Source organism: Bombus pascuorum, chromosome 13, assembly GCF_905332965.1.
Source record: "Bombus pascuorum chromosome 13, iyBomPasc1.1, whole genome shotgun sequence".
Taxonomy (NCBI): Eukaryota; Metazoa; Arthropoda; class Insecta; order Hymenoptera; family Apidae; genus Bombus; species Bombus pascuorum.
Window position 1 is genome coordinate 12,300,338 of NC_083500.1, and position 19,767 is coordinate 12,320,104.

The 19,767-nt window shown below is 46.4% G+C and overlaps 2 protein-coding genes across 14 annotated transcripts in view; one reads left to right on the forward strand and one right to left on the reverse strand.

Annotated features, from left to right (window-relative positions):
- The window catches only part of LOC132913214 (uncharacterized protein DDB_G0283697), a 320,416-nt gene that overhangs the window by 166,190 nt on the left and 134,459 nt on the right, over positions 1–19,767 (reverse strand). The window lies entirely within an intron of this gene.
- LOC132913217 (transcription factor 12) overlaps positions 1–19,767 on the forward strand; it is a 111,587-nt gene that overhangs the window by 71,513 nt on the left and 20,307 nt on the right. Inside the window, exon 1 of one of the 13 annotated variants that reach the window (XM_060971363.1) lies at positions 3,509–3,653. The exons of 11 other annotated variants lie outside the window; for them this stretch is intronic. In XM_060971363.1, the coding sequence (XP_060827346.1) occupies positions 3,576–3,653 (78 nt within the window). In that variant the 5' untranslated portion in view covers positions 3,509–3,575. Of the gene's footprint in view, positions 1–3,508; positions 3,654–11,140; positions 11,631–19,767 lie in introns of those variants that run through there. One more of the 13 variants, XM_060971359.1, reaches the window with a different exon arrangement.

The following is a 19,767-nucleotide window of genomic DNA, read 5'->3' on the forward strand; positions in this document are numbered from 1 at the left end:
TGCGAGGGATAAAATTGCGTTCGGAGAGTGAAGATTGAAAGCCACCGACTAGGTTTTGGTAGACTTCTGGATTTAGAGGGATCCCCATGGTGGTTAGAGCTGCCTACTTTACCAACCGATCGGGACGAGTTATTAAATTTTTAATGCGTCTAAGTTGGTACAGTGGGGAGTCCCGACAAGCCTCGTCCTCTCGTTCTCGCCTCCTACCACCTATTCTCTCTATCTCCTCCCCCTGCGAGCCACTCGAGCCGACGATTCAACCCCTCTCCGTTGAACGAGTATCGGAGTAACGGAGGGTCGTCCACCGAGGAACTGAACACGAGGGTGAGCGAGAAAGGGGACCAACGAAGACCGTTGTGTGTTGTCTGTCGCAATAAATTTATGAATTGTTCCCAATTACACGGAAGCTCGTGGCCAATCGCGTTAACTCCCTCTTCGGCTAACGGAAATTCACCCTCGCCTTTTTCTGGCCACTTACCGATGTCGCGTAAACACGTCCGTGGGATTTACGAACAGATCAAAGGAATTTATACGACGATTTCTCCATCTTCTCCGAGCATTCTCCGGGCCGAAAGGAACCCCGCCGCGATTCTCCGATTCTTTATATTTTGATCTTATCCGCGTCTTTAAACGTTTACAAACGTCTTAGGGAAATTTCTTTCTATCAGTTGCACAAGTAGTACAGTTTTGTCTGGAAACAAGCAACGCGCTCGGGATCGATCGGTCGCGTATTAGTTTGCGAGTAGGATATACCGTTCCGTTCGACTTGCTTCTCGAACATCGTAACGACAAATCAAAAAGTGATCCACCGGACGATGTATAACGCGTCGGAAACGCTAATACTAAAGCGAGAAAGCATCAGGCATATTCTATTCGTTTTCTACCAAGCGATGTCAATGTTCGTTCGATCGGAAAAATTTATGGTCCTTCGCTTTTACGGACCTCTCTGTCAACGAGTTCAAACAAAGGGGTGAACGGGACGGTGAGTTGCTTATTTCGAGAAAAGAGCTGTATACGCGTATCTAATTATCAATGTCATGCAAGAAGAAGACGGGTTTTTCCTAACGACGAAGAAATACAATTGGGCCAAAAACGCGCGAAGGAACGTCGGGAGGGTTAACGATCGGTGTGGAAAAGCTACGGTAAATTGTTTTCTTTTCCATGGGTCGGAGATGTCGGTCTTTTCGTCGAATTTTCGTCCAACGTTATTCCAGATTACAAACTCGTGACTCACGTAACTCGATAGACGGGAGATAGTTGGCTGATGACCGTGCGTTCTCATTAAACACTTGACGCGGTGTCAAGTGACACGGCTGTCAAGGATTGTTTGCATGTCGTGTGTCAGGCTGAACACCTTCGTGCAAAAATTCCGATTATTTTAACGAATCGATCGACGGTCGGCGTGCAGACTCCGCGGAGATGGTTTCACCGTTCCGGGAATTCCAGTAGATTGAAATACAGTAGAACATGCCGTATCCAAACCGAATACTCTGATCTAATTCTAGTTCCACTAGCCGAACAGAATAGCTACTAGTAACAGATGCCTTCTCTCGCGCTAAACTAACTTTACGCGTTGTTACACGTACGACGCGTGTCTCATATTTGCAATCGGAGAATCGACAAATATACGATGTTTAAGTGACGCTACCGTGGAGACGCGAGTGGAAGCATTATTTTCGACGGTCTTCTCGGCGGATAGGCGCAACGCTATCGTTCTTCCCACGCAGGAATCTCGGTACTTAGGCGTACGACTGGCTACGCGAAAAATCACGTGTCGGAGGTGTGCTACGGCTGGCGAAGAATGACGTCAGCCGTCAGCAAGAGTGTCGTATGTCGTATAACTGCACACAAAATTTCACGGAAAGCCAGCGCCACACGATTCCCGACAATCGCGTTCCTCCGCGATTAAAGTTGTTCCAATTTCCGCTGGAAAACTCGCCGCGCCTCTGGAACGAGGTCGACGGTTATTCGGTGCTTCTCTGCCGACCGGTGAAAAGCGATGTCGGAGAAAAAGCTCGTCGGAGTGGGCGGGCCAGAACCGCTTCAGTCGATGAACGAGAGAGAACTCGGGAACGCGATTGATAGGGGGGTGGGGAGAGTTGTAGGGGTCAGGCGTTTGGAAAAGCGGCGAAGTGGCCGTGGTTTTAATTGCAGTTTAACGAGCCTTTGATGAAAACGCGCATCGCGTAATGGTTAATCTTCATTTGGCCGGGCCCCTGGAAATTTATTGTTCTCGACGATGATGGTACAAACCACTGTTAAATAACAATTACAACGCGACGAGGGAAAGCAGCCACCGAAATGCCCGTGTAACGTCAACCGGCGGTAATTTAACTGCCGCCTCCATAAACAATCGTAGCCAGAGCCATAATTATTATTGTACAGGTCGGACCAGAGAGAGGCACATTGTATGCGCGCCACGCTGCGACAGTTAAATCGCCATCGTTAAATGTCCAGCTTTACGAGTGTCGTTGAATCGACGTTCTCTTCGTTATCGCCATAGTGGACTCCTCCCCTTCTCGCGCCCCTCCCTCGTCCACTCCCCCTCCCCCTTTTTTCTATTTTTTTTTTTCTTCCTCCGTTATCGAACTTGTGCGTCACCCGATGCGTGGGCACTTCCGGCCGCTGTGTCCGAGAATCGCGGAAGCGTTCCGCGAACGTGGCTTTAGAGATCGACCATATGCACCGTGTATCGTTACACCGATCGAAAGTCAGAGGGGGTAACTTCCGCTCGACGAGGGTGGCTTTTTCTCCTTTCGTAGCGATTAACACGTCCCGGTTCGGCAGGAAGTCGTCAGATCGATGCGTTAGATATTAACGCGTCGCGTAGAGGGGGAATCCACTCGCAGTGGAAAGGGAACGTACCTGCTCAGACGCATCGTCGACCGTCGAAACGAACGTTTCGGATATCGATGTTACGCTAGAACCTTGTTTATCCGCTATTTCGTTTATGCGAACAAGTTAATGCTCACTGTCAGCTTCAGACACTACATCGTATATGTAATCGTATCCGAGTTTCTATTATTCGAACTACGATCCAACGTAACTTGAGTTATACCTACGTATTTATGTAGAAACGGGTAGTTTCACTACGAATTCAAATTCTTACCGTACTATTACAACGCAAAATTTATCGCATAATTTCTTCCAATTTTCCGGCAAATTGTCCTCGCATTCCCCGCATTCTTGCTTTTATTTTATTTTTTTTCTTCTTGTTTCTTTTTTTTTTTTTTTTTTTGGAAAGAGCAAGCATAGGCGAACGCGCGACTCGCGAGTCGACTTAGCTCACGGAATGGCGTCCTTGGCGGCATCGGGCCGACGACGATGATTTCTCTGTCCCTCGATTCCCCGATGTCGACTTTTCCATTATCCGGAAAAGCTACCTCCGATTACCTTGAACGTCGCCACGCGCAATTAGCTTGTTCCACGTGTAATCGTTTCCCTGTATGTCGTTTCTAATTAAAATTCCTTCGTTTTGTTTCAGGTAAGTGATCGAGTTGCAGTCGCGCAGCATTTGGCTCTCTCAGTTGCTTTGTTCGAGCGGAGAACAGAGGAGAGTCAGTTGGATTGATTCGATGGTAAAAGGGGGAAGGGTGTTGATAAATAATAGGGAAAGAAAAGGACTGAAATACGAAGGTGACGGAGAAAGAAAGGTACATTCCGTGGATATGACGAGGATCAAAGGAAACCTATAGAGCCGACGCAAGCGGAAAGCACGTGGGCAGTCAGTCGCTAACAATCGTAAACAGGCGTGCTTAATTCATTCAACTTTCTAGCACCGCGCCTACCTAGCTGCCTGTCGCCCCGATATTTTCCACGTTCCCCGCGGAAATGTTTGTCATTCGCGTTTATGCTGTTTCTTTATTCAGCTGCCGCGTAATATGCAGCCATTTTATGTGTTTACCTAACCGGATCGTTAATCTTTGACCGTTCCTCGTGAAACGATCTGTAAATCTCGTCCTAGAAATCGTACGACGAAATCGTCTACGCATCGGGTGACTCGTGCAAGTCCGACTTTTATAGTCGCGCGTCGATACGATATTTATATCGTTCGTCCGTGACACAGGAAACGAGTACATCCCTCTTTCCATCCGAATTCATTTGAATCTGCTAATCGGATCGTTTTTTTGAACAGAAACTTGCGAGCTTCGTTACATTCGTGTCTATATTCATTGCTTCGGTATATTCGCGTGTTCTTTTCATCGTGTCGCAGCTTCCCGGACGAGAATAGGACCTTGACCTTTGAAGCTGCGAATCATCGATCGACGTGCCCCCATCCGTTCGGTCGCTCAGAATTCGGGAAGCTTTTGCAATCGTTGAATCGTGAATGGATTAACGGTACAGAAACACTGTTAGAGAGGAACGCCTTCTAATTGTACGAACCAGCTTATCTGCCGAGGGAATCTCCTTTTTCGGAGTGTCACGCCATATCGGTAAATTTCAGGGCCGTAGTTGGTCCCAGCCAAATCCAGCAGGATCGTCGAATCTACCACGTGCTATTTTCTCGCCCGATCGTCAACGCCGTGGACCGTCCGAGCCGACAAGCCAGGATCGTAAAGGATCGGAACTGACAATTAAAGCTCGACGCGTGGTGCGATTCTTATAGAGGAGCACCTTGTTCAAACACCTTCCGAACATCGCACCGCTCGCCGATACAGCGACGTTAAAACTTCCGTATCTTAAAATTCAATGTTGAACTTTGCACGGAACAATGAAACTCGTTGTGAACTCGTGAATAGAATAAATGAGAGACCTGGGAAGGATAGTTTAATGGATCATTCTCCTTTAATCGGTCGTTGTTTTAATTCGTTGATTAAAAATAATTATCGTCCCTGTTTATTTCGAGGGTCGACACGCGACTAGAATAGCGTGACGAGCGGTTGTAACTTGTCAACGAGCAAGTTTTACGCAACGAACGCATTGTTCGCATTCATATATAATTACGTAAGGTACATCGATCGGTTTGGACGATTCGGCGAGGGTTATTCAGAGGCGGATCGCGTCTTTCATTCGTGGCCGATAGATTTCTAATTTCGTCGAATAAGGTCAGAAAAGGTGTCCACGTCAGTGTGGTCGTTTTGGTAGCGCGTTCTTCCGACCAGTTTTATTGGCACGTATAACCACGTTCCCAAAGGCGACAGGCAGTCTGGGCCAATTTACTCTTCCCTGATTAATTCTTTCGCCGGCCGAACAAAAGGAGAACGTCCCGTTAGTCGATCCGCCGTTGTCTCTTCGTACTAGAACTTCAAGTTGCCAAGACTCTTTCGGACGCGACTTTCAGCTAAAACTCGTTAGCCTTATCGTCGTTGCTTTTAACTCTTAACTCGCGTAAACCTACGATAGCTCACAAAAGTATTTCACGATAAACAGTCCGGATATTGGACAGGTGAAACGCTAAAAAGTTTCGTTCCGCGAGCTACACTATCGTGACTACAAAAATTAGAGATATCGTAAAAATGAAAGGCAGAAGCTGATTAAAGAAAACGCCTCACGAGGAAGCAAGGATACGTTTCCGGAGCCACCGTGACAAAATATTATTTTATCCAGATACTCTGTATTACTCGGATCGCTCTCGGTTATTTCCCCTTCCAAGAGCTGTCGCTGCCTGAAGAACGGCGTTACGTTGTCGACGGCGGCAGGCAGTCTGGCCAGTTTACTCTTCAGTGGCTAGTCCACCTCTCTTCTTAGTACAGCCGTCCTCCTCGCATCCGCTCTTTCTTTCTCTATCATCTATTTGCCGAGCCGCGTAGCACGATCACCTCTCGGGGCCCCGTCCTTGTCGCGCACCTCTCAGGTACGCGAATCGTACCTGCACGCGCGTGCACTGCACGTCGTTCGTGTACCTCCCTCGTTTCTCTTCTACTCCTCCGGAGTCCTTTAAAACCGGTACAGTACCGGTAGAAAGCATCGGCCCCGAACACTCCCTTCTTCGTCCTCTGCTTCCTGCGAGCTTTCTCGTGTCGTTTCTCGAGACCTTCGTCTTTATTCTCTGCCCTCTCCCCTCGTCCGCCTCTCGTTCGCCTCTCTCGGCGTCTCGGACGACGCTGCAACGTTTTATCGTTTCCTCGTTTCGTCCCGAGGACGATATTTCACCCGAGCGAATCGAATCTGTCCGGAGATCGTCCGTGTCTCTTTCTAGGATCGCGAGCCGACACCGGACAAGTTAATCCGCGCACGTACGATTTATTTTTTCCCAGCCGACTGGACGGAAACGCGCAATTTCGTTTCCAGCGAAATTATCTATCGGTTGTATAATATACTCTTTCTTTTCTTTTTTTTTTTTTTTTGAGGAAACTAACGTTAAGAAAGAAGAGGCGAGAGAAAGTGCCTCTATAGATACGAAAGCGTAATTGTCTTTATTAGCTTTGCTCGTGTCTCACACGAGCATTGCCGTTAACGAGTTTAGTTTCTTCTTACGAGTGTTTTCTAGATGTTCGTGGAAAAAAGAATTCCGTAGCTGGTAGGGTTCGAACGAGTTACGTAGAGTGGCGGCGTGGCTCGTGGCACGGTGTAACACGAGCGTGTCGCGATTCGAAAGGGTACGTTGTCGCGAGCAAACATCGACGGATATCTAGGTGAAGGTGTACGATTAGGCATCTCGCGGACCGTGGCACGGGTAGGTACTAGTTTTCGTTGAGCAACCGCCAGTCGATTCTGGAGCGCGTTGGCTGCTCGATTACGCATGCCTATTCCCCTCCTCGCTCGCGTCCTGTCGTTTTCCACGCGAAATCCCGCGGACGATTTTCTAGCTGTCGCTAGCGTTACGTAAACGCTTGGCTTTTTTCTCGATTTATAGATACCGGTATCGTGGGTTGCGATTCGTCGTACGAGCGATGTTAAAAAGATTCTACGATTCGAAATGAGAAGTCAACGATAAGAAACTTGCGTTGGAAGCTTCCTTCTGTTTTTTCTTCTTTTTTTTTTTTTTGCCCTGTTTTGCGTCATAGAATCTGCCTTGATCAAAATTATGGTCATAAATGATCGTAGATTATCGCAACTCGCGGCGATATCTTACACGAGGAAGCAAGTAAATACCATTGACGTATTAATGATTTGATTCGAAGATATTAATATAAGCAACGTTTGAGAGAGAAAGAGAGAGAGAGAGAGAGAGAAATAGAAAATGTCCCAACGACGAGACCTTTGAGCGAAAGTACCTATACGTATATATAGAACTATTTGCTAGCGCTATTCCACCGATATCCAGGAACTAGTCAATTTGCTAGGTAACAACAAATATAAAGAAATATAACGTCATACCGATTTAGTCAGTCAAATTCGTGAAAAGAATAAAAATTTGCAAATCTCGTTTACACAGCTGTTTCGATCAAGGTTGCTTTCACTGATTGGCTATTTAAAGATAGGAAAACACGTCGATTCGATGATAAAATATTCCGCGAGGTTTTAGAAAAAAAGATAAAGCGACGATTTCGACGTTTTTACGCGAGGTTGATCGACGTCGATATTTTTGGCTATCCAACGGCCTCCTTCGTTTCACCGATATTTGACAGGTTGCTTGGACTTGCACTGGCCTGTGCATTCGCTTTCCTACCTGTTGCACGTCGGCCTGGCCAGTTTTTCCTCGGGTTTACCTCCCCCGGATGCCGTGACCCGCTCGACGCCGCGGGGGTGGTAATGCGGACTCGTATTTTTTCCCCCCAAGACTACTAAATTTCTATATAATTTCCAGTCTCTATCGAAATTCTAAATCGAATCGAGCATTCGAATAATTAAACCGATTGTCGTTACGCAAATCCGATTCTCTATCCTTCGACCGATTTCCTATTCTCGAAACTGACGAAGAACTAACTCGTCGTCCGGATAACGATTTCTTTACCACGAGAGATCTCCCGCGTCTCGATGTTAAATTCTTAACAGTTTCGTCGTCGATAAAGTCTATCGTATTCGCATTCGCGAGAATTAAATTTTAATTACACGTACACGATCGTAGATGTTGGAGCTGGATATGGAAAGACCTAACGGTCGCGACGGTCCAGTTAAATCGTGCAAGTGCAGCGGTAGAGTAAGAATCTTGTACAGCTTTGTTTCGTTTTCGTAGAAGAATGCGTGAATAAGACGGTAGTTTCTGTCTCGAGAAGAATCGATTCCCCGACGCACGGAAGTCGGGACAAAAGAGCCGATTCACCGGTGGCGGCCTCCTTCCTAATCCTCACAAAGCGCCTCACGTCGCCACGAAGTCGAAGTTTACTTTTCGTGCTCAAACATAACTCCGGGCCTTTCGGAAGTGGGGGGTTAAACACACATAATCCACCGTTTTCCGCCGTAACTCGTAACTCCCGCTCGTATTTTCTCTCGTTCCTCTCTTTCTCGGTCCCCTCTGCCCCCGGACTTCGTCCCATCCAGGGTCCCTCGCGGTCCCTCCGCTCCGTGAACGAACTATTTCTGTAGCTCTGTGCGCGCCACGCGGCAACGAGAGATGCAACGATGCACGCGAGCACTTTCCAACCGGCGAACGCGAGTATGTGCGACCGTGTTTCAACGGGAACGCCTCGACTTTACTCCTTCGAAGAATTTTAATTCCTCGATTGTTCCGTATGATACGGTTCGTTGATCGACTCGTCGTTTCCTCTTAATATCCGCAGTTGGCAATTTTTCCGATTCAGCGTTAGGAACTAATTCCAGCCAAAGTTTCTCTGTCTCGCCGATCCAGCGAATCCTAATTCGTCAAGGATCGGACGATGTTCGTTCGTTCGACCGGATCGTCGTTTGCTTTCCGTACTGGTAATTCGGCTATTCTTGTCGTGCAACGTTAGAAAAATTCCAGTTAGGTTTTTCTAGCCTTTGTCGGACTGGGAATGGCCGAGGTACTTGACCTCTGGTAAAAACGGGAAGAAACAGGCGATTAAGATATCGCGATTAATGCCCGCGCGGAACGGGAGGGAGCAGATAGCTTGCAGCAAACAACGCCCGCCTCGATGAATCAATATACACTTCTGTTTTTGACGATGCCCAGTGCGGTCCGGAATAAATCTCGCTGTTGGAGCGAGTCCCTTTTCTTCCTCGGAACACTGGAACGTCTCTGTTGATCCGCCGTCGCGTCGGCGAAGAAAAGAACCGGCAATGAGCGGAACGCTTTCGTCTCGTGCGCGACAAGGCTAAACTCGCGACCACCCACTCTCTCTTTCCGTGATCGTTCTAGGAAATCCTGACGCTTTATAGGAACGAATAATAGCATCCTGAGTATCGCAAAACGATAACGACGAAGATTTACAAAACAATTCATAGATAGAACGATTACGTATTACGCGAGGATTCGACGGAAAAATCATGTACGGCGCGGTTCGTCCTTTCGCTTAGTTTCTTTTCATCCGCGCCATTAGTATCCGATTATGGACATAGAAAATCGTTCTATCCGCTACCGCGACTTCTTGGTAGAATGATCGACGAACTTGTGACATTTTTAACGCGTTTGCAGAACTTGGTTCGTCTCGTTACCATGTAGAGATAGGTACCGATAGTTCGCGACTCGCGATCCGCAAAATTTCGCCAACGGTATTAGTTCGATCGCGTGCAAGACGCATCATTGGTCGAATCTTAAACCGCAGAGAATCTTAAATCTTAAATCGCACGATCCCTTGGATCTCTGGATGGTTTGGAAAATTTTAATCCGCCCGATCCCAAGTTCCATCTCGTGACTATTTCTCTCTATGGAACAGCGTAAGAAAGAACATGACCGTAAAATTGTTATCGACGTTCGGCCAAGTTGGAGAAACTGTATGTGGCGCGGCGAGCGTAGCGGTGCAACGGACGCGTGTAAACGGGACGACGAGAGTACGGTCTAGGGCCGAGAGGAGAGCGAGAGAGGGCACACGAGTGCGTCTACATGCACGGAACAAGCACGTTCTCGTGGAGGGGTAACGCTGGACCCAGGCTCCGTGTGGCGCGTAGCTTATGAGCCGAGTAACAAAACCAGTCGTCTCTGTACTGGCTGACCAGCTGCCCGTCGCTTCTTGCCTTCTAATCCTCTGGCGATTGTTTTCGCTTCGATCCTCGCGACGATCTCGTCGTCTCGTCTCGCCAGCGAAATCGCTCTCAGATACCGTTGCGCGGCTGAATCCCTAATTTAAAGTGATTCGTTCGATCGACTCGTAAAAATTTCAACTTTTTCGAAAGTGATGTATCTTGGCAGAGAGCGGGTCGAGAAGAAAGAGATTTCAAAATGAAACAATTTTATCGGAGACGTGGTCTTCGTAGTTCGTGAGACGCTTCGCGATCTTTTACATTTTGTGAAATTGTGTTCTCGAAGAATAGGGGCGAATAAATCGAAGCAAAGTGAGAAGTACGTCTACCTTCTGTAAAATTCAAGGCTAGAACTATAAATACGCGGCGAGTAAAAGGAGAGAAAATTGTGTAGCGCGATAGAATCTACGAGGGAACAGCGAGGAGATTAGTCGTCATTGGGAAGCTCGAGGAACAGGGTTGCGATACGCGCGGTGTGTTAACGCGCTCGTGAAAGTCTCGTGCGGCGAAGTGCGCAGAAACGCGAGTGTAAACGCATTGTTCAAAAATAGTCGGCGTGGTCGAGGGCCGCGGAGGCTGCGATTCGACGAAAGTCTCGAGCGATTCGAAGAATCCAAATTAAAGGGAACTCGGGAGAGGCACTCGCGGTTTCGCAAACTTTCCTCGCTGATTAATGATCGTCGTTGGGCGCGCGGCGAGCTTAACCGAGTAACGCGAGAAGAAGCGAACGGAGAAACGCGTCGCCTGAGATTCGAGCGATCGCAGTTCCTCCGTGCAGCGATAAATCGAATTAAACGTTGAGACCCTCACGAGAGAAAGACAAGCGCGGAGAGGATGTCTCGTCCTACGCGAGATTGTTTATCCTCGCGTTGCACACGCCGGATACGAATTTATCTCGCGATTTTGCACGATTTTCTCTAATACCATTGGCCGCGTGAATAGCTCGTCCCTAGAAGCTTTCGCAACGCGTTCGAATCGAAAGAACCGATCGATACAACATCGATCGAAGCAAGGATTCAGCGAATCCACCGGCTCTGACGAGCCAAACAACGATGTCGAATACGAGTTCGCGTCAAAGGAGCGAACGATCGGTCGACTGTCGATCTTGTTGGTTGAATCGCGATCAACGATAAGGAGGATGCATCGATCCGCCAGGAACGAAACGTAGATGACTCCTCTAGAAATCTGTTATTCGTATCCCGATTCTCTGCGAATAATTCAATATGGATCGTAGCTTCAAAAACAACGCAGACTTCAAGATGAATCAGCAGAATTTTAAACTGAGCGATTTTGGAATCAAAATGGAGCCGTGTTACGCGATCGAGCAGTGCAGGACCGCCTCGAGGTACGCTCAAATCGCCACTGTCCAGTCGCAGCGGATGCAAATGAGAACTGGAAGACTCGGTTCGGGAAACAACGGTTCGAGTCCTCTTCAAGTCGGCTGCAATCTTTCTCAGTTACCTTCGAACTGCTCCGCGTTAACGTGCAACAGTCAGCCACGAAGGAGTCCGAATCGATCGCAGAACGTATCCGGGGATCGATTTCAAGCCGCCAGCCCGAACAACTTGTCCGGGAATGTGTTACAGCCGGCCGTCTCCTCGGTCCCATCTCCCGGCTATTGGAACCAGTATGGCGGACAGGAGAGCGGGGTAAACGTCTTAGTAGAGTCGTTTTGCGGAGAATAGCTGGCGCGATGATGTTGCGCGATTTGTCAGGAAACTGTTCGCCTTCGGTCATGCGTGTAATCGACCGTTCAAGCTTTGAAATATCTCTCATCCACGAACACCGTGCCTTCGGATCGTCTTCGCGTCCCTCGCCACCAATTCCTCTACGAATTTTCCGTTCGAGTTCTGCTTCGAATCAGATTCTAAACTTCCGGTGTATCCAATTTCGCGCGATTAGAAAGAAGACGAGTTCTACCGAAGAGATGTAAAAGACGCCACTTTTTAGCCTGCTCATCGGACGATACGGTCGACTCCTTGGAGTTAAGGTTAAGCCGATCAAATTCGTACTCTTTTCGTCCGCCTTTTAGCCAGCTCTACATACGACTGATGTGACAATTTTACGATAACCGGTATCGAAGGAAAGTCTCGCGTGGCACAAGACCGGCTGATTAGTCGCAGACTGCATAGGACCGGTTTGGTACTCGTACGTGACTTCCAGCCGACTCGAATCTTTTATTGCACATACCGCGTTCTCAGCGTGCACTTGCCGTCGTTTATTCGCGGGGAGATTCAGTGTCGAGCCTGTTGGAAGGGAAGGGATGTCGTTTTTAAGGGTCTCGATGATGTCATACCTACTGTTCTAGCCTGGAATATTCTAGATCTAGATTACACCGTCGTCGTATCGCGGTGACTTTTAAACCTGGGATCGTTTAACGTCACCCTTTAACGCTATCGAATCGCGGATTTTTGCGCGAGTTGGAAATTTCGAGAATGTAATTAAAATCAATTAACATGTAAGTAAAGAAAAGCGTGTGTTTCACCTACCACCGATTATGGTGAAAAGTGCTACGCTTTGGATACTTTATATATCTTTTTTACATTGCATTCTGTGCAATTTTTCATTTTCAAATTTCCTACAAACGCGCAAAAGTCACGGCAGTCGTGTCCGAAATCTCCAAAGTTTTTGTGGCGAGTGCTTGGAATACTTTGACCGAGCCATGGATACATTTCGAAAGAATTTCAAAGCGGATTTCGTGGCAGGAAGCGGCTCGCAGTCGGAGCTTTAGCCTCGACCTAACCTGATGTGCCGCCACTCGTATCTAATGTTTGTCTCTCCACGTGGAGTCGTATTCACGACGCGTTTCGCTCGTCCAGCTAATTAGTATGTGCCGTGGTGGCACGTATTAGGTGGCGGTCACACTTGCATACGAAAGACGCGCGCACACAAGGCACCTCGTTCACCAGTACTCTGTCGACAACGAAAAAATCGCTCGCTGGAATTTGAAGAATCTTCGCACACCGTCCCACTCGTTCACGGTTTTCTTCGTTCCCACCTTCTCGAGACGTTTGCGATACCCCGCGTTTTGCATTCTAGAGAACCCCTTTCACCGAGCTTGGTCGAGAAAGTTCACTCGAGTAGAAACATTTAGACAATCGGGGAAATACGTTTCTCTTAAGATTAATTAAATTATAAGGCGTCGTTCGTAGCCCGTTAAAAGATATTTGTCTTGGCCGGCGTAGACACAATTCCAGTCTTTCTACTTCGATCGAAAAAACCGCAAATTTCTCCTACGGGAGTACAAATTCTTTTTATTTAACTCGTCGTTCTATAGCTAACAAAAATAACCAAAGTTGCGCGAAACTTGGCATGGAAAGCGCGTATCGATCAGAGAAGGCTAGCTAACTCGCCGATTACCGTTTCTCCGACACAACAGACTTTTCACCTCGAAATCTTTTATTCTTTTACCTATTCTTCTGCCTGTTAAAATGAGATTACATTTTGCTATCGCAAAAAGAAACCGATCGCGACAAAACTAACAAAAATTGATTCGTCTTTACGAACCTTCGACCAACTTTTGACCACGAATTCCACGGTTATAGCAGTTTCTATTTAAAAGACAGTTAATCCGGTTAAAGATAGTTAATTGATCATCGTAGTTATCAAAGCGTGTATTCGTCGTTAGAGATAAATAAATACGAGTAGTACTCTGGGGGAATGGCGATCGAACGCGCGTCGGTAGAAAATAATTATATTAATTAGTTGGCGAGATCGTTAAAGTGCCTTTGATCATCGTGTGTAGCACTGTCGTGTACATCGGTCGTCTAACTCTGGCTGTGAATAAGATTTATATCTCTTAAGATAGCTTCTTTCCTTGCCCCGCCCTCTTCCATCTTGATTTTTCTGGTAAATCGGCGATGGTAACGCGGATCGAAAAATACGACGGATTTATTACCCTGGTAATTCCTCGAACGTTAAAATCGCTCCAGCCGCGAATTAGTTCCCGGAAAAGTGACGCTTCTGAAACGCGTCGGGGCGATATAATTTCCGAATCGTTGAAAGCTTCTGGAACGTAAAAATAATTGCAGATAAAATAGTTGAAATTATACTTTAATTAATTATTAAACCGATGGAACGATACTTTTAACCCTGCTACGGTCTTCGTTCCTTTTTTACCAGCACAATTTTATTCTCTTTAACAGACAACAAGATTTTGAACGTCCGAAGAAAAAGTTTCGTCGCACACCACGTCAACGACGATTTCTTCGTTCGCACTTGTAAATTTGTTAACGACGGAGAAGTTCGAGTGCTTGTAAAAGCGAATGGAGAAACGCATCGGGATTAAAATGCGAAATACGCGTCTCGATCCGACTTCTTACGAAAATCTCGGCTTACATCGGTATAATTTTCAACTCGGCAATTATTATGGAGCGCGATTGTGGTAATAAGACGCGATTATGAAGAAAAAAACGGAATGAAATATTCCGGATCGGGCGTGGTGCACGTCCCACACTGTAGAGTCTCGGCCTGTCTCTCGCCTTTCTATCCTCTGCTCGCAACGTTCTAGCCACGTACTCTAATCGGTATCGGCATCTCTCGATTGTCTCAACCCGAGTCGTTAAAATATCAAGCACGTTTTTTTTTTCTATCGCCTGGAAATGAGCTATGAATTTTTCACGGCATACCGAACACGTTTCCTCGTCGCTGGATAGAAAAACTTGCTCGTTAAGCGTCTATATTGAACGAATCGTCTCTTGGATCGGGAATACATCCGCACGAAATATCGAATTTTTTTGTGAAACTTTGTTGCCGCCGTTACAATTACGAAACGTTTTCCACGAAAATGTAGCCTGTTCGGTAAAAACGTAGGCTCTTCGCGTTCCATTCCACAAAATGATCTGACTTGATAGTAGCGACGAGCAGATAAGATCGGATTAGAACACTGGTAAACTATATTCGAAGCGTTTATCTATAAGTATCTCGAAAAAAAAGAAGCGTTACTTTCAAATAGTAGGCTCGAACGCGACAGATTCGAAGCGTTTACGGGTACTTTGGCAAATGGAAAAAGTAGAATCGGACGGTGGTCTAGTAGAAATAAATTGTATCACCATATTACTGAAAATTCTCCGTTCTCTTAAAATCATTTTTCTCGACTATCATCGACGTTCGCTTTGCAAGTATTCGTTCCGAGTTTGGAAAGGGGCTCGCGAAGATCGAATACATCGCGAGTACAACGAACAACGATCCACGCTATGAGTAAGAACAACTTTCGATCGCGCGTAATGATAAGTCAAATATCATCGAGGACGGATTGAAACAATAACGATAACGATACCGAGGAAATAAAAGTAATTTTTTATTCTTTGCGGTCGGTGGAGTCGGGCGGAGAATAAATTTTCGTGGAACCGGTGGCCCGGAGAAAAGTTAAATAGGGGTGGAAAAGTGGGCGGGTGGAAGCCTGGAGCCTGAAGGGAATCGCTTTATTTTCAAGGAAAAAGTTCTCCCTTTGAGACTGGCGAAAAAGGACGGGGTCCGGTCTTCTGCCGAGAGCGAGAACGCGATAAGCGATCGTTCGGTATTCCGCGCGCGCGGTGACGAGAGAGGAAAGTTCCTCGGCGCGGAGCGTATATCGACGCGAGCGGAACTGCATGCCTCTTGTAATTCTGCGCGGCCGTCGTCTTTTATGCAGACTTAAATCACATTCTCGAGGAATGAGTCGACCCTTCTCTCCTCGGAAGAGGAGAAACGCTCGCGTTTGGTCGATTCTACCGGGTGATTCGATACCGAGTTCTGCCACTGTGTACCTAGGCAGCTGGTCGACAACGACTCGACGCGACGCGACCAGGCGACTCGCTCTATTCCCTATCGATTTGATCCTTTTGCGGGAGGCTGACTTTACATGGATTTCAATCGCATTCTGATTCAGTGAGTCAATCTCTGGAACCAAGAAAGAGACTCTCTCGTATCGACAAATACGTTTGCCAGTCCGCGTAGCTAGTCATTTTTATCGCCAGGAAGAAAACCGCGGCCGGTTTAAGTTCGGAGAGATATTTACTGGGAAATTGATTCGAGCGGAACACGAATCGCGTTGCGTGGTGAATCGTATTTTCGTGCCAAGCGAGCACTAATTTAGCATCCGAACGAAACTTCGTTCGCCGCGGGCCAGGCTTACCATGAGTTAAGCTCATTGTAACCTAGATTCGCCGTAGACGAGGATCCACCGTGTAGATCGCTCCTGTCTACGTCTACCTCGTGGATATTAGGCGTTCCGTATCGCGTTCGAGGTAATAGTTTAGATTCCGCCGTAGCCCAATTTCTCCATAAACCAACCTCGTCAACCGATCAGATATAGGCCAATCTAGATTTCCTATAATTTTGACGCGGGCCACGCGTGCGGGATGCCTTATAATCTCTAGCACTGCGACAATCGGATTCTGCGTAGTCCACGTAACCCCTAACTTATACCTACGACCGTCTACCCACTGTGTAATGTAGGTTTAGTATAATCTAGCTTCTAGGTAATTTAGCTCTACCTTTACAACGTAGGACACTGTGTAGCGCGACGTTTCCGATAACGTTGCTAGATGCGTATTTATCGTAAGTTGGATTTAGAATAACGCTGGAATCATCTAATTCGCATTTCGAGCAACGTGGAGAAGTCGCGTACGCGTATCTGGCGCTCAAAATTTCGCTCGACAGTCTCTCCATACTTTCACGGCCTAGGTCGTTACGTTTTACCTTGTTACGCACTTCCTGGCCTAAAACAGCGTTAGAAGCAGCAGTAATGTTATAGCAATCGGTACTTTTGAAGGGAAAAGAAAGAAACGAGAAAGCTACTCGTACGTGTATATTTAATATCGAAATCAAACGAAAAGCAGAAGTTGGATGTGATCAACGACTTTCTTCTCTTATTCTTTTTCCCCTCGAAAGTATTAGCGAGATACCGTGAATGTAAGCGAGAAGACGCGTGTTAATCGAGGTCTGGACGCTTCGCTCGTTAAAAACCGATCACGTAGGCCATATCAGCCAACTAATTGTTGATTATGCAGCCGTTTGTCTTGGCTCTCGCTATATACGCGATAACGATACGCCTAATAAATAATGTAGACGTCGTGGATCTCTAGTCTCTTTTCACGTGCTGCGCTGCTAGCCGAGGCACCCATTCGGAATTACATATGCACACCTGCGCTGTGTGTTCGGAACGTTGTAAACCGACGTATACCTTACGCCCGTGGCGGTTGTATTGGTACCGTTGCCACCGGATCCTCCATCCCGTGTAAACGGCCTTAAGCCTCTTACGTCAGGTTTCCACGAGTGGGTACGCCTGATAATTACCAATTAGTGGGTGCCAATTAAAACGGGAAGCTTTCGATCCTACCGCTCTCGCGATCCTCCAACACCCTTCTTCTCCTTTATCGTCAAGATTTACTCGTCGCGATGAATTTTACCACTCTCCCTTCTTTATTCCCCTTTTTCTCTTCGTCTCTTTCTCTTTCTTTGAACTCCTGTTTACCACGCGTATCGTCGTCGACGCAAGTGGCTCCTTTGTTTGGGCTACCAAGTCGGGGTTTACTGTGAAACCGTTTAGTCATCCATTGCCTACAGATACAGAAAAATCTTACGCGGTACGACGTAATTTCGCGAGAAATGGCAATTCTTTCTTTCCAGGGTGAAAATGAAAGAGTCTCGACGTTTTTACCACAACGTGTACGAATCTATGATTCGATGTGTTGGTTCTGTTTAAAATATTAAACGGAATAACAGTACGCCGCGTATATTGTACACGTTGCATTTCGTAATCAAAGTGCATCGTATAAAAAAATATGAACATCCAGGATGTTCGCGAGTAAAAATACAAAACTGCGAGGAGGAAACTATTAGAATTAATTGTTAAACATTCTACGGATAGATGATAGTCGATATTCGTCAGAGTTAAAGTTAAGTTTATGTCAGCGTCGGCACAACAACCGATCAGATGTCGGATGGAATAACGTCTACTAATGAAATCTCAAATATTAGATGGCATTGTATCTCGTGTTTTGCAAAACCGAGGCTCCCTCCGTTTCCGCCTCTTCTTGCCGCAATTTCTTTCTACGATACGATAAAAGCGATTCTGCGAAATCGGAGCCGCAGAACGCAGCCAGTCCAGATACCGAATCGCCTTCGTTAAGGAGTGTAAAGTTCGATACTCGGTCTCGAATCCCGTTCTCTCGTCTTCCCATCGTGCCTGCAATTAAAATTATGCGAAACATCGAAACGCGAAGAAGAAATAGAGGTATACTCGACGAAGAGGAAGAAAAAAGGGAAGGAAAAGAAGGCTGTCTCAATTTCTATTCGTCGCGGATGTTCGAAATGGCACAACCGGAAGTCGTCCTGTGTCAGAACATGCCTATTCCATCTACGGGTATTTCCTTTATGGCTGGCCGTTCCCTCCGCCATGGGAACCCATCGGGACCTCGTTCTACACGAATCGAAGAAACGTAAATTCAGAAAAAGAAAATACGGGAATCACCACGACGTTCTATCGTTCCCACATTCTTTTACCCAACGTCGCAACGTCCTGTAAAATTTTTATCCTTTTTACCATCACGGTCGACGGAAATATAGCGAGAGAGAACGTCTTGATTGATTTTCGTTTTGGATTTCGTTGTCCGTTATCCGTTTCGTTCTCGGAGGATTTCGTCGTTTTAAAGAGGAACAGACCCGCCTTTCTTTGTCGGCGGTAATATACTCTGCGTGACACGAGCAATTCGCGTAGAAGCAAACAATTTCATAAAGGGATGCGTGCACGGGCAAGCTCGTTAGAAATTATCCAACATCCATCTGTGACACGGCGGTCGTTAGATTTAAAGACCGTTGCATCCAGCTTTTTTTACAAATCGCCTGGCATTAATCTCTTTAGGTCGCGAGCAGCTAATGCAGAGGAAAGACGGATGAACGTTTTCGTCGATAAGACTCGTCGTTGTTTCTTCGCGTGTGCGGGTTTACGTGTGGGAGAAAAAAATGCCGAGAAAAAGGGAATCTGCGGTACCAGGTGTCCAGAAGTCCGCCATTAAAATTTAATTAAATCGATAAACAGATACGTTATCGCGTACCTTATCTATTGACTGCAATTAACCAAGTAGAAGACGCAAACTTGTTGCTTCTACGCCGCCGGTAGACAATTTAGAGGGACAACCTCCCCGAAGATACGAAAAATTGGAAGAATAGATAAAGGAATAAAACGGTGATAAACGCCGTTTACACAGCTCGTACGCCGATCGTAGAAATCGTTTTATCGTTTCAATCGCATGCAGGTAGAACCGAACTAATAAAAATATGTTAGAATGCTGCTGGTAGAAAAATTCTCACGGGACGTTGGGCGACACCTGCTTTCGTATATTTGCCTCTCGATAGGAAATAGTCTCGTTGTCAGTGCGGCAATTAATAAGGGAGTAATCGACGATCCATTATACTACAGGCGACTCTTCGCTACGCACAGTCCTCCCCTTCCGCTTTTAAATTCATTTCCGCCCACGTGTAGTCGATCGAAGACGTCCAACGCTCCAAGACGATGTTAATAAATTATCGTTTTAAATTTATTTCTTATCGTATAGAGTGAAATTTCTTGCAATTCCTTTTGGCCTGGCCTTAAGATCGTACACACGCTATATTTTACGAAAGTATTCGAATATTTATCGCATCAAGATTAATCGATTGTTTAAATACTTTCGTGATTCTTAGATATCTTATTCGAGCTTTACCAACACGATCACGATACTCGTGCCTCGTTACAGCGCTAATAAAATTTCAGAATGTTTCTTTATAACGAACACGATATATCCATAAAATGTTTCTACAAGT